Genomic DNA, 15,263 nt, shown 5'->3' on the forward strand with positions numbered 1-15,263 from the left:
GTTGTTAGTGGCCCTTTTACCCACCTGTTATCAACCTTCTTCCCCACACAGCCAAAGCTGTTTCATACCATCCCACACATATATATCTATTCTCCCATCTTATGCCCCCTCCAGGATTCAAACAATATCCAATATGTTCCTCTTTACGTGCCTTTTCCTGCCTCACACAAATCCAATATATTGATACAGACCCTTGCAGCCTCCAGACTAGTTCCCACTTATCTGGCATTCATGACCACTTCCAGATGCATCTTGGATTTCACGCCCTCTTACCCTCACAACCACACTCTTACACCTTAGTTCTTAAAAACTTCCAAGCAGTCACATCCCGCGTGAGAACGAGACAGAGGTTTCCCGTGGAAGCCAGAGTCTCTTATATGAAAAGTTTTGGTACAGGTCCCAGTTACCGCCAGGAACATTTTCCACCTCTCGCTTCCGGTGATCAGTACATGCAAATTTGAAGCATACAGAATACCATATCAGAAAGCAAATGGAGTATATACTGCCTTTCAATCACACATCGTTTTTGCTGTACCACAGAATTCATGCAACTTATGGTAAAACTGAAAATACACAGATAACATACCTTGTCCGAGTCCAACCTCTGAGCCATCCGACTCTTCCCTTCGCCTATAACTGGAAGTGGGGCCCAATGCTTCTATAATTTCTTTACTTTGACTTCTTCAGGAAACACAGGTAGCATGCCCACCCCACCCCATAATACACCTTCAAAAGAAACATAGTCAGAGCGGCAGAAATACCAACTTGCTTAGCAACCCCACACAGGAAAGTAGCGACCTCCAGCAAACAGCTTGGGGGCAGGAAATACGAAACTGGTACAAGCCAAGCTCGACATTGAGCAGGGCCCTGTTCCACCGAAAAACAATATCCACACCAAACAAAAGACTGGGGAGGCAAGGAAGGACAGCAGTGTGGACAGGAAGGTGGAGCCTGCCCCCCCAAAATACCTATTTCAGAGATCAGAGTAAGACCACCCCATCTCCCATGTGTAAACAATTAATTAGTGACCAAAACGGAACAGGCCGAATGCAGTCCCAGGCAGACAAGGAGCACAGGGGGTGACCTACCGCAAATACCCACTTCAGACAGAAAGTGGGGTGAGGAACCAGCAATCTAGTAAACATCCCAATAAAGGATTGTAACACCAACCCCAGCTAGGAGTTAGGGAAGGCAGGCCAGAAATTATAATCGGTACCACTGAAACCCCTTTAAGACCAAAAAGGCAACACACAGCCTATACAAGCAGCTGTGAAATAATGCACATATTCCAGATCTCCAGCAGGGTGCACAGGAGGTATCCAAAAACCAGACCGCACGGTCGCAGAAGAGTCTGGGGGGCACTGGGCACAACAGGGTGCCAGACAAGGACACTCAAAACACTGGAACCCGTACCACACAGCCCCGTACAAGGAGGCTGAAGCACACGGCTGAGGCACACAGTGCCTAAACAAGAAGCACAGGATAGTGAGACGAGACACATCCCACAAGCCTCAACTCCAGCAGGGAGCACAGGTAAAGCCTACACCGAGCCCATAATAGTGATCTGTCATTAAGGGAAGGGGGCTCAGTCCACCTAGAGCAGTTACACCCAGCCCCTAACCCAACAGAAAGCACACGAGGGATGGCCCACAGTAGTGGGGTATCAATACCCATTTACAGAGAGCTGCAAAACTGTTAAGAAGAGTAAATGCAGCACCAGCCTCAAGCCCAGCTGGGAGCCGATGAAGACCAGAGGAACACCACAAGACCACCGCAAACAAGGCCACAAAAAAAGGAGAACACAGCCTTGTATCAAGAAGTGAGGAGACAGGAAAAAAGAGCAATATCCTACGGATCCCATACCTGGCAGGGAGCATAGTGGGATGCTTAAACCCAGTCAGTATCCGAGGGGGTCATTTACCTGTCCACTCACAAAGTCGTCTCTGGCACTGCACACTGAGGAAGGTCATGAGAGGGCAACCAAGTAGCCTCTTGGCCTGGAATAGGTGGAGTTATCCACATCTATACCAGAGGCCCACAGCAACATCAAAAAGGGCAACCACAACCCCAGTCCCAAATCCATCAGAAAGCCACTGAAGCCGGGAAAATACCAGCAAGGGAAACATTGTTTACAACGCGGTGTTTACACCGCACGACCTTTACCACGCAGCCATTACAACGCAAATCATTACAACGACTTGCGCTGGATGACGTTCTTGGTTAAGGAATACTGTGATTTTCTATTCCAACACCTTCCCTATTGTTACCTGGGCTGGAGTTGGAATAGAAAATCATATTAATCCTCAATCCAGCGCCCTCCAACGCAAATCGTTCTAACCACTTGCGTTTTAAAAACTGCGATGTAAAGTACTGCGATCGAAATGATCCCGTTGTACTGTCATACATCTAGTACCTAAGCAATAAGCCATGTAGGAGTCCAGGAAGCTAGCAAAAGGAGGAAGAGATTCAGAGTAGGACAAACTGCTAGCCGCAAGGAGAAATGCCTCTATAACAGTATCCACAAGTTAAGCAAGCACTCCCATCGAGAGACAGGAAGCACACGGTGATAATGTCTTAGAGGAGATGGATAAAGGAGGTTTCTGGATACAGGTTATCCTTTTTAGAAACACTTAGGCGGGGTGAGTTTACATTATTTGTTTTTAGGTAGAAAGGAGGGTGCCTGTCTCTAGAGTGTGGTCACACTTCGTGACAAAAGGACTGCAACAAAGTGATAAGATGATAACGCTCTACGAGTCAACGCTACACCGCCCTCCTCTAACCGTAGTGACAGCCATGCACAAGTTGAGGCTGCTCTTATTATAAGCTTGCAATGTGGATTGTGGGTCTTCGTACACGCTTTATGCATCTTCTTTTTGTTTTAACCACCCCTGGTGAAAGTAGAAGTAAGATTATATTTAACATGAGAAGTTTCAAGTGCCAGAGTACCTAGATGCCTTGGTCGTGCCTTGAGTCTTGTGCTATCGGCTGATGTTTGTGATGATCAATGATCGTGACACTCAAGGACAAATTTGTACATCTGGTTACCTTTACAGGAACTTCTCTGAAAATCCTAACCTTTCTGTAGTCCAAATTTTGTTATTGTATACAAATGGACCACATTTCTTGCTCCACGTGGATTTTGTTCATCAGTTATTTTTCCTTTTGCAGCCGGCAGTACGATTCCCTTGGTTCCCAACTGCACCTCAAGAGAAGCAGATCTTTGTGAGAAACCCTAATGGCAGAACCCACACCTACCATGTCCAAGGCAGACTGTCTGTACAGGACCTGAAGATGATGATTGAGAAGCGTGTGAATATCCCGGTGGATCAACAACGTTTGACCTACAGTGACCGAGAGCTGGAAGACCACAACACACTGGGACACTACAGGATCCCCAATGAGGCCACCCTCTTCCTGTTACTGAGACTGCGGGGTGGTTGAGATTCTAATAACAGCACACGGGAAACCACCTGAAACCAGTATTGGGATGGGGCACACCAAAGTGACCATAAAGGGATGGGAGAACCTTAGGATGACAGCACACGAGAAGGAGAACGTGGAGGGACCGAAAGGGGATGTAATAGACCAGGGAGAACCCTAGATAGAGAGTCCAGTGGCAGTAGAACCCTAGAGTGAGAGCACAGGGGCAGGAGAACCATAGAGTGAGAGCGCAGGGGCAGTAGAATCCTAGAGTGAGAGCGCAGGGGCAGGGGAACCCTAGAGTGAGAGCACCGGGGGAGGAGAACCCTAGAGTGAGAACGCAGGGGCAGTAGAATCCTAGAGTGAGAGCGCAGGGGCAGTAGAACCCTAGAGTGAGAGTACACACAGGGGCAGGAGCGCCCTAGAGTGAGAGCACATGGGAAGAGAACCCTAGAGTGAGAGCGCAGGGGCAGTAGAATCCTAGAGTGAGAGCGCAGCGGCAGGAGAACCCTAGAGTGAGAGCACAGGGGCAGGAGAACCCTTGAGTGAGAGCGCAGGGGCAGTAGAACCCTAGAGTGAGAGCGCAGGTGCAAGATAAAACCTAGAGTGACAGTGCAGAGGAGTGAGAGACTAGACTGTCTTCAAGACAACAGAAGAAACATATAGTGACTGTAGAGTGGAGGTGAACTCTAGTGTTAAATCAAGGCAAGGGAACCCTGTAATGACAGTGCAGGTGAAAGAGACACCTGAAGTGAAAGAACCAAAAAGCTGAACCTAGAGTAACAGCAAGGACAGGAGAGAACACTTTAGTGACAGTACAGGGTTAGATACAACTCACAACTGGCAGCACAGTGTTAGGGGAACCCTTAAAAATATACAACTAAGGGGTGCGATATCTCTAGAGTGACAGCCCAGGCGTAGGCCAGCCTAGAATGAAAACACAAGGGGGAGGAAGAACCCTGCAGCGAGAGCACAGGGACAGAAGAGCAGAGAGAAAGCACAGAGAAGAAAGAAAGAAAATCTTCAGTAATAGCACTAGAGTGACGATGGAAGAGCCTTAGTGGTTCAGAAGAACCATGGAGTGACAGAGCAGGGTCTGTACTAGGAATTTAGGGTAACCCCGAGAGGCACTCTGGGTGAGAAGCACAGTAGAGCGATAGCACAGGGCAGGAAAATCCTAGAGTGACAGCACAGGGCAGGAGAATCCTAGAGTGACAGCACAGGGCAGGAGAATCCTAGAGTGACAGCACAGGGCAGGAGAATCCTAGAGTGACAGCACAGGGCAGGAGAATCTTAGAGTGACCGCACAGATGTCGGGGAATCAGGAGTAGAAGCATAAGGGTAGGAGAACCATAATGCCACTGATTGATATATGGGATGGAATTACCTTAGAGAGTAACCTCAGGGCTGTGGTAAAGCAAATTAACCACCCATGGGCTGGGGAGCCGCCTCCATAGCAACAGCACAGAGCAATGAGAAGCGGAGACTTCTGAAACACAGTGACAGTAGAGGCAGAAGAAACCTTGAGTGACAGCGCTGTGCAGGTCATTTCCAATGGTAATCTCACCGTTAAAACGTCACGGGGACAGTAGATCGTTAGAGCAGAAGAGTGTGGAACCAGACCCCATACTGGAAACATTTGTGGAAGAAATCTGATTCAGACAGTACGTGATAGTGATGGATGTTAATTGCCTCGGAGCATATATAGTATTATATTTTAAATATGATTATATTTTAAATAAATGTATATAATTATCTGAAATATAGATGTTTCAATATGTCTTCTTTTTTCTACTGGTTTCTGCAGCAAAATTCATCAAAAGGCACAAATCTCCCTTCTTAGAACATGCAACTATTTTGCCCCTCTGAAATGTATGCTAGCCTTATGTAGGGCAGTGAAACGCGCTGTTAACGGGCCATGGGGGTTGGTGTATCTCCGGGATGAAGTAGCACCGAAGAGAGTAAATGAGGTGCTGGGCTCAGGGTCAATAAGGAAGACTTCAGTTCACAAAAACCTGGACAGTGAGTGAATCAAGAGCTATTTTGACTCTGGCCTTCAACCAATAATTACAGATTCTTCAGAAGGGCAGCAAGTGAAGGAAGCATTGTTAAAGCCAATCAGTCTTGGCTTTATAATGCAAGGACTGAGCTCTTGGCTTTCCCAAAATGTTCCTCTAAAGTATTGTTAAAAACAAAAATTAAAAAAAATATATCAAAATACTGGAGGAAAATAAAACCCATGTCTTATGACATCATACAACTCTACACTGAATTCAATGTTTTCAAGCTTCTTGAACGATAAGGTTTATTTTGCAAATTCTTCTCACCTTGTAGATAGTGTACATATTTAAAAAAGAAAAAGGAAGTCTCAGAATGTAAAGCGAAACACTTGCGAAGAATTATTTTACTTTCCATAGGATCCAGCTATTTGTCCGTATGAGTAGTTCAAGGAACACCTATATGGACCTACAGGAGAATTGTCATGGTAAGGACAACTTCTGGCTTTGATGCAAGCTGAGTGAGTGCAGCAAATGGCACTTCTTCCAGTGCCATAACATCCTTTATTTGCCAAAGCTTGTGCTTTCTTGCAATGTGTGAAATGCAGGAAACAAAAGCATACCCCAGCAAAAATATCCTTTGTGCTCTATATTTGCAGACAAGATGGGAGAGGTGTGGATTACCAAAGAGCATGAGCGGGCAGGGGAGAGCAGATATTTGAATGGGAAGGCAGGAAACGAGGGAGAGAGTAAGGAAACACATTCATTCACACAGAATGCTTGAAGAAAAATAAAGTAATTCCCTCAATGTGAGCAGTGGAAGGCAATGAGTCTGTCAATCAAACAGTATATATTGCAAGGCAGAGATAAACACAAAAAAGAGGAAAGCAAGCCATCAATTAAGAAGGCAAATTAGAGTTCCAATACATCCAACCAATAGTAAGCCGTGGATGGACTGCAAGCCCACCGTAAGTTCACAATACGTCCTTCGTAACAAACAGCTTTCTCTGTCTGTTATGTGAACACTATGAGGAAAATAGTAACATTAGGAGGGGAGGGGTGAGGTTCAGTTAACACTCATGAGAGAGAAGGAGGAGAGGGGATATGAAAGGGAGCCAATTGAGTGGGCCAGAGAGAAAGCAATGACAGATATGCACTCCCATGGAATGCTTAAATAAGAAGAAAGAAATAGTTCCCTGATCTCCACTTTAGATAGATACGAATCATCCAATCAAAAGGATAGTAAAGAAGAAATGTTTCATGGGTGGGACAAAAAGAAGAGGTAAAAAATCCACTGAATCAAGAACATGAAACTGAAATAGGCCCCATAGACATCCAATAATGAGTAATGGGCTTACCCAAAGTCCCCACTGTGTATACTTATTGCAAATGGGTTCAGCCCCTTTAGTCCTGGACCTTTACTGAGGTGAGTCTCACTAACAGTCTCACTCGTGGTAAAATCATAGTAATTGGTCTGAGCGTGATTGCAGCCATTATTGGCCTTTTAAACATCAGGCCGCTGTAGTGCAGCTAGGGTAAGAAGCACTGGGCGGGTAACACATGTGCACACATATGCGTGCTGCACGTGAGAGACTACCACTATGAGCAGCCTGATAGCGGCACACATGTAACATGCCTGTGGCAGCTTTAAAGTGCAAAATTGACCTGTCAAAATAACCCTTTTGACTGCCATAAAACCTCTATTTGAATATTAATAAGGGAAACCTTATTGTCCATAAAGGCAGAGTGCATGGAATTTAAAAGTAGGACACGTAAAAGTTAACGCTGAACCTGTTCTTACAGAGAAAGATGCCCATAAGTTATTTTCACTGTAGGAAGGCAGACGGCTTTAATAAGGAGACCCTGGGCTACATTGTTACATGTTAACTAATGCTACATTTGGATTAGTAGCAGCGAGAGAAATAATTCAAGAACTGATTTTAATAGTTATTCAAAACTCCATTTGAATATTAAAATATAATTTTGTCCATTAAGCAACAGATACTTTTGAAAATATACCATTATCCATGTCTAAAGCTTCCGGAAGCTGGTTGTAGACATTCAACTGTCACTTGGCAGCTGCATGACCCCTGTGCTGGATGTGTAGCTCCCAAAGAGTGGACAAAGGCACCTGGGTGTGGAGAGAGAGTCCACCCCCCTTAAAAGGATGGCCTGGGGGTCGTGCCCTGTAACATAATTAATTTAAATGGATCTTACCTGAGAAAGGCAGATGTAACTAAATCCTGGGATTGCCCTCTCTATTGTCCTCCTAGTCATGCTGGCTTCAAACCCAATGAGAGGTGGAGCTGTCCCAGAACTGGCTTGGAGTGACCACAAGGGAGGGTTTGCCCATTAACAAAATCACATTTCTGTGTGGGCACAGAAGCTGTTCACAGGGGAAGACAGGATCTGTCATATTGGATTGACCCACAATGCTGTGCAGGAGGATGGAGCAGGGATGGAAGGATGATGTGGCATCCCAGGATTGACCAGGGGCTAGAACTTTCCACCCGCACTTGTAAATCCCTGCACAAATGAGAGACAGTGAGCACGGTCATGGAAAGCAACAATATCAGAATCATGGACAGCTGGAAGAAGAAGCCACCTGCTGCCTCCAGGACTGAATGGGTCTCTCCATGGCCAGTGGCGCTGGTAACCTATATCTCCTGAGGACTACTCTAGGGAACACCGGGAGTGCAGACAGAATGGTCTTCTGCTGGATGGTGGAGCGGCTGCACAAGAAGCCCCCACCAGCAATAGAGGAGCACCAGGAGATGAGACGATGGTGCAGGGAGACAGTAAAAGATGCTCCCCATGCAGTGCAACCTTTAGAGGTAAGGTAGCTGTAGCAAATAAAAGTCCTTGAATCCAGTATTATATTATAGGTTTGATTTATTGTAGCTTAGTTCCAGATTAAGATAATAAATAAGATATAAGAAGATGTAAATGTAAACCCCACCAGGAGCAGTTCTTCTGTCGCTCAGCCTGCCTGCCTTCAACTGCCTCTCCACAGACCAGTCAGGTACCAAACATTCTAAGATGTCATCAAACATTCTACCAGATGCAGTGGCTAAGCAATGGGGAAATCTAAGCAAGGGAAATGCTAGACATAAGCCTGATGTAACACATCCCCCTTCCTTAGAAAACAACAAACTGAAATTAAGCAAATATATATACAAATAAAAAAAAAACACAACGCAATGTGAAAGCAACACATTACATTGCATTCTTAAAAAAAATGACAGTACAAATATAATAACAATTGCATTTTCAAATATAATTAGCATTTCCAAATATAATCACAATTGCATTCTCAAATATAATAACACCATCCCCCTTCCTGGGAAAATCAAATTAAACCTTGCTGCCCCACAGTGGCACATCACTAACACATTCTATGAAATAGGAGAACGCTGCTCCCATAACCTCTACATCCCTACAATAAATACAATATGAACTCCTCTAAAACCTTAGAGCACTTGCGTGGCTCATATCAGCCAAATAGAGTAACCTGCGGCTCTTCACAAACTTAAACAATTGAACTCCTCAGAGTTCATATCAAGAAAATTGAGCAACCTACGGCTCTTCACAACATTAAATTAAACAATTGAACTCCTCAGAGTTCATATCAAGAAAATTGAGCAACCTACGGCTCTTCAAAACCTAAAACTAGAAAAATGGAGCACCTCAAAAATGAGCACCGAAGTGGCTCCCCCAAAAGTACATATCCAATGTGGAGCGCCTCAAACATGAGCCCCGAAGTGGCTCCAGCAAAAATACACATCCAATAAGTCCAAACACTGAACAATTAATCTTTAAAAAAAAATTCAAAATAGAAATGAACACCTCAAAAACAATTTGAGCACACTTGTGGTTCAAACCAGCATATCAGCATCAAACATGTCTGCAAATAATCACGAGAAATAAACAAATTGAGCACCCCAACAAAAGTTGAGCACATACGTGGCTCAATCCAATAAAAGTAAACCAACACAACACATCGCTTAATCCAAAAACTGATTAAGATACATAAATTCCAAGGAATAACCATACCATTCATCAGTAACAAGTAGATATACGAAAAAGTAGCATAAAAAGCACAAAGTTGGTACATATGAATAGAAAAGCATATTACACAGATTTTCTTTTAAAATAAGAAATTAAAACAAGAAAAGCAGATTTTCTTTTAAAATAAGAAATTAAAACAACAAAAGTAGTCACCGTAGTACTACACGTAGGGTACAAAGTAGTGCAACGGAAGGAAAGTGATCATGCAGCTCTAATAACAACTTTAAATCTGACAGCGGATAACCACTATATACCTAATCTACTGGGATCAACAACCGGCATTGAACAGCACACATTGGTAAGAAGGATTAAATGGGACGCAGGCCCTATACATAAGTTTGAGGAATGGAAAAAAGTTTGGGTGGACGGTATTTTAGAGGAATCAAATAGGGGCACAATTAAAGACTGGGACCAGCTTGCCCACAATCTGGTCACACACCTACAAGAAGGGAAAATAAGAACGACCAACTATCACCCGAGACAAAACCTCGGTGACATACCTGCAATCCGAAAAAGCGCGAAACTAGTGCGCAACATTCGAAAGACTTATCTGAAAACCGGTTTATTTAAAGATAAACAACTCCTGCAGGAAACAGCGAAACTACATTCAAAGCAAGTTTGGGTGGAAAAACGGAAACAAATTGAAGCAAAATGGCTAAAAATCTTCGGACTGCTGAGTCCCAGCAAAACGCAAGAGTTCTGGCAATACCTCAACACTCTAAATCAAGGGAATAAGCAGAGAGAAAACTCAATTGACTCCAACACCTGGACAGCCCACGTGACATCTTTATACAAGGAGGAAGGTATCCAAAACCAACCAAAAACAGAATTAGACTACGTAACACAACTGTCTAACCCTAAAAATTCATACATAGTGGAAAAAAAGCTAGTTAACACAATACTAAAAAAAATCAGACCCAACGGAGCGCCAGGACTCAACGGTTTGCCGGGCTCCCTCTTTAGACAAGACACAGACTTTTGGGCCGACAAACTGTCCGTGTTATATGCGGAATGTCGATTAGTAGGCAATGTACCGGACTCCTGGCGCGGGTCGCTCCTACATCCCATCTATAAGAAAGGGTCGAAATCAAATCCACAAAATTATCGGATGATTGCACTTCTTGACATCGAGGGAAAAGCCTACGCCAATACCCTTTTAATAGAACTTTCATCTTGGGTCAGTGAGGAAGGCCTCCTGCCATTTTATCAAACAGGGTTTAGACCCGGTGCTTCAACAGTGGACAACATCATAGCCCTCTCATACCTAACACATAAGGCAGTGGCACGAAAATCTCTCCCCATCTTTGCATGCTTTATCGACTATACTGCGGCCTTTGATGGTGTCGACCGCTCTATTCTTTGGCAAAAACTGGCTACCTGGAATATCGACCCACAATTACTTAAAGCAATTATATCCTTATATTCAAACACATGGGTCAGAATCAAACTGTCAACCATCTCAGCATCAGAGAAAATTGACACCAATCGTGGCCTGAAGCAAGGATGTGTACTTGCCCCAATGTTATTCAATTTATACACCGCAGACATGGGCAAAGCCTTGCTGGGAGCATCACTAGCAACTCCCCGCCTTGGGCATACCAAGATTCAATTACTGCAGTACGCTGATGATCTGGTATTACTAGACCACACTAAAATTGGGCTTCAAAAAGCGTTAATGGCATTGGACACCTACAATGCAAAAAACAAACTGATCGTGAATGCAACCAAATCAAAAATAATAATATTTGGCCCTTTTCCCAAAAAAAAAACCTTAAAATGGAAGATAGGACAACTGATGTTGGACTGCACACGTCAATACAACTACTTGGGAGTTTGGTTTTGTGAAACAGGGCGACCAGTAACACACCTCGAGAAAGTACGGGCAAAAGGGAAAAGTATTTCGTACGCCCTGGGGAAGCTGCATGCAACTCTACACAGCCCTACAACATCAGCAATTCAAAGAGTATTAAGGGCGAAACTAATACCATCATTAAATTACGCGCAGCAGGCCTTTCCAGGCAAACTATCAAGCACCCTGGAAAAAATCCACTGCTCGACCTATAAAAAATTATTTCACTTACCATCTAGCACCAGAAACACCCTGATACGGCTCGAATTCGGCTTGACACAACAAAAGCTTGAGGAACTGGCCGCAATTAGTAAATATTTTTACCTTACAACTGCAGCCCCAGAAAACTCGCTGAAATCCAGCATAAAGAATATTTTTCTGGAAAAAGAGAACCCGTGGTCAAATACACTTGCCTCTGCAAAAGAAACCCTGAACCTTGCTGTGAATAACTGGGACCCTAAGTTACTTAACTATGCCGCCATTAAAAGCGCAACGAAACGACAAGTCCGGCTCTGCTCGCGCATCACTGACCTGAAAGCATTGGAGTTAAGAGGCTTACACGAATCGCTAACACTCCCGCAGCGGGCACAGTCCTCAAAACAGCACCTTACCCAAGCTGTGGGCAAGGTGGCAGTCAATAGGATTTTAGCGTTTCGGCTACACCCGCTGCCCCTTAAAGAGCTTTACGCCACAAATAGACTTGAGATAACACATTCTGAATGCCGCTTATGCAAGTATAAACAAGAGAGCTTCTCTCACATCCTGTTTTGCTGCCCGGGGCTGACTGTCGAGCGTAACCGCTATCTAAAGCCAATTCTACTCAGACAAGGAATTAGAACGACAAAGGAGGCGGTGAACTACCTATTCACAATGGATATAGTGAAAGATATGGCTGTGTTCAGTAAATATATACAACAGATACGTGGGAAGCTGATGGCCCAACCTAAATTAGGCCCGCGGCCGTCAACTGATATGAGACATTTCAGCCTATGATGAAATGGACTAATGAATACAGCTCTTTTAATCATGCTTTTACTCATGTTTAAGTTTTTTGTTTCTTTCCTCTTTTCTTTTTCACTATTTTATTTCTGACATGAAAATAATGCCCACCAAAGTTTGTCTTCTTTAATGGTTTTGAGTAACCAAATAAAGTTTTATTCATTCATTCATTCATTCATTCATAGTCACCGTAGTCTGAATGTTGAAATGACAGCAAAGTATCCCGGTGAATTTAGACTGTAGATAATGACACCGAGTTCTTGTCAAAGCAGATTGTAGTTAATGAAACGGAGTACCAAAATGTTACTTATCAGCAGAGAAATCCACAAATGTCATCTCAGTGAATCTAGGCGAGAAGAATTCAACAGTACACATGTACTTCACAAAAATACAGATTACCCGTTGCTTTCTTCATTAATGACAAAAGTCCATGACCTCAATTGAAAGCTGCCTCCAAGCTGACGAAAATTCATGCGTGTGAGTTGTCCATTGTCTTTCATACCATTACATATCAGCGGTTTAAAAGATTGGCCAGAGTACCTCAAAGAAGTGTACAATGTTAATTAAACTCACCCAGGACTTCGTTCCGCCACGAGACAAGAAGTCAGAAACAGCGATGTCCTCCTGCAAAAATAAACTCGGATTACCACTTCACTGAAAACAGCAATGACTGAAATAAAATAAAGTTGCCGATGACACAATGACGCTACGTTGCGTCGCGTACGTCTCTTTGCGCACGCAACCTTGATGACATCTGCTGCTCCCATGGACGGAGAGAAGACGAAAATGCTCAGCGTTGTCAAGGAGATGACCACGCTCAGAAATCGTTGTGAGCGCTCGAGCCATTGCTCACGTAAGTCGTTGTTGTTCTTATTTAAAAATCGCCACAAGAATTGAAAAGCAAGAAATGTGCAAAAATCTGCACTGGGCCTTAGAACAGTACGCGGGTTTGAAACACTTGAACATCCCTTGCCGAAGTCACAGTAGACACCGCACACAGTGCTCCGCTCATAGATGCCAGCGTCGAAATTACAGCAGACACCGCACTCTGTGCTCCGCACACAAAATCCAGCATTTTTCTTGGAGGGGCCAAAGCAAAACATTATGTCCATTCTCACGCTGCTCAACCTCTTTAAACGTCTAATACAAGTGAATGTTAAACCTCCATTCACCATAGTAGATGGCAAAGGCGTGTCTTTCCCAAACGTGGCACACATCTTTCTTTTTTTTTAAGTTCTTGACAATTCAGGCCAAAATAGTTTAAATCTTAATAGTTTTCTTCAAGTTTTTCCAATTAGAAGCTTGATATGAGAACAGATCATAACTTAGTAGTTCACTCCAAGTTCTCTTCAGATTCAGGTCAAATCACGCAGTCAGAACTCAAACACCCTGGGATAGCAGGCTGTCTAGATGACTGGGGACACTGGTGGGGCTAACCAGGGCGTTTCCGTTAATTTACCTTTTTGTTTAAAGCTTTAAGTAGTTCCTTCGTTGCAGTAGTCCATTAAATCAGTCTTCTTTCCACACATAGGTTCTGTTCTGTACCTCGTCGCCAATTGTAGCAAATAAAAGTCCTTGAAACCAGTATTATATTATAGGTTTGATTTATTGTAGCTAAGTTCCAGATTAAGATATAAGAAGATGTAAATGTAAACCCCACCAAGAGCAGTTCTTCTGTCGCTCAGCCTGCCTGCCTTCAACTGCCTCTCCACAGACCAGTCAGGTACCAAACATTCTAAGATGTCATCAAACATTCTACCAGATGCAGTGGCTAAGCCATGGGGAAATCTAAGCAAGGGAAATGCTAGACATAAGCCAGATGTAACAGTAGCCTGTTGAAAAATGTCCAGGTGGCTAAAGCTGGACAGAAGGAGTGAAATAAGCCAACGATCACTGAAACTGACACAACTCAGCCTGAGTTAGGTACCTTTGAAGATTAGCCCATTTTAACGATGAGAAACAGAGTGCATTGGGCTCCACCATCAGTCCTCAAATACCCTCAGGGTGGGCAAGTTCCTGGGGGTGGCGATTCTTTACTTTCTGTTATTATCCTTGCATGGGGCACCCTTGATGTATCTTCTGTTGCTGCATGGGGCCTCCCAATCTCCCACGGAGCCAAAACAAAAGGAATGCCTTGCGACAAGGAGCTGCATGGTGAATGAAAGGCAGTGTCCGGGGATCCCATTCCCAGAATCCTGAAGACAAAGAAGGGCCAGGAGAAATCACTGTTATGTTATGTTATGTTATATTTGTCTTTTATAGCGCGCTGCTACTCAAAGAGGGTCCCGGCGTTTTATTGCAGACCTGTACCAAGAAAACATAACAAAGAAAAAAGCAGGAAATAAAAGACCAAAGGCAGAAAGAAGAAACTCATATCTAAAGAGTAAAAAGCCAGGTTTTCAGGCCATTCCTGAAAGCCAACAAATTAGAGGTGTTACGCAATGCCACTGGCAAAGTATTCCAAAGCTGTGGTGCCAGCAACCTGAAGGACCGGGCCCTAGTGCGTGCCCTTTTTACGTGGGGAACCACGGCGAGAAACAGAGACTCAGATCTCAGGGAACGGGCCGGGCGATAGAAAGTTAGCCTCTTTTGGAGATGCTTTGCTCCAGAAGCGTGAAGAGCCTTATGGGCCAAGGTCAGGGCCTCAAAAACTATCCGCTTCCGGATGGGCAGCCAATGAAGTGACTGCAGGAGGCCCGAAGTTCTAGCTCGGCCGGGCAGGCCAAAAATGGCCCGTGCTGCCAAATTCTGGACCACCTGCAGCCGTTGCAAAAGATACTCCGGCAAGCCGAGATAAAGGACGTTCGAATAGTCCATTCTCGAGCCAATTATGGCCTGAACCGTGATCTTCCTGTGATCCTCCGGGAGCAGAGGAAGAAACTTGCGGAGCATCCTAAGGAGGCCAAAGCAAGTACCAGTTAGGCCCAGGA

General features: G+C 44.2%; 1 protein-coding gene across 1 annotated transcript in view; it reads left to right on the plus strand.

Moving 5' to 3' along the window:
• Positions 1–5,182, plus strand: part of LOC147679604 (2'-5'-oligoadenylate synthase 1-like) — a 37,696-nt gene extending 32,514 nt beyond the window's left edge. The window contains exon 6 of the mRNA XM_086943179.1: positions 3,169–5,182. Coding sequence (XP_086799305.1) covers positions 3,169–3,441 — 273 coding nt within the window. The 3' untranslated portion in view covers positions 3,442–5,182. The remainder of the gene's footprint in view (positions 1–3,168) is intronic.
• Positions 5,183–15,263: the final 10,081 nt, after the last annotated feature.

The sequence above is a fragment of the Lissotriton vulgaris genome, chromosome 11, assembly GCF_964263255.1.
Source record: "Lissotriton vulgaris chromosome 11, aLisVul1.2, whole genome shotgun sequence".
NCBI classification, from domain to species: Eukaryota; Metazoa; Chordata; class Amphibia; order Caudata; family Salamandridae; genus Lissotriton; species Lissotriton vulgaris.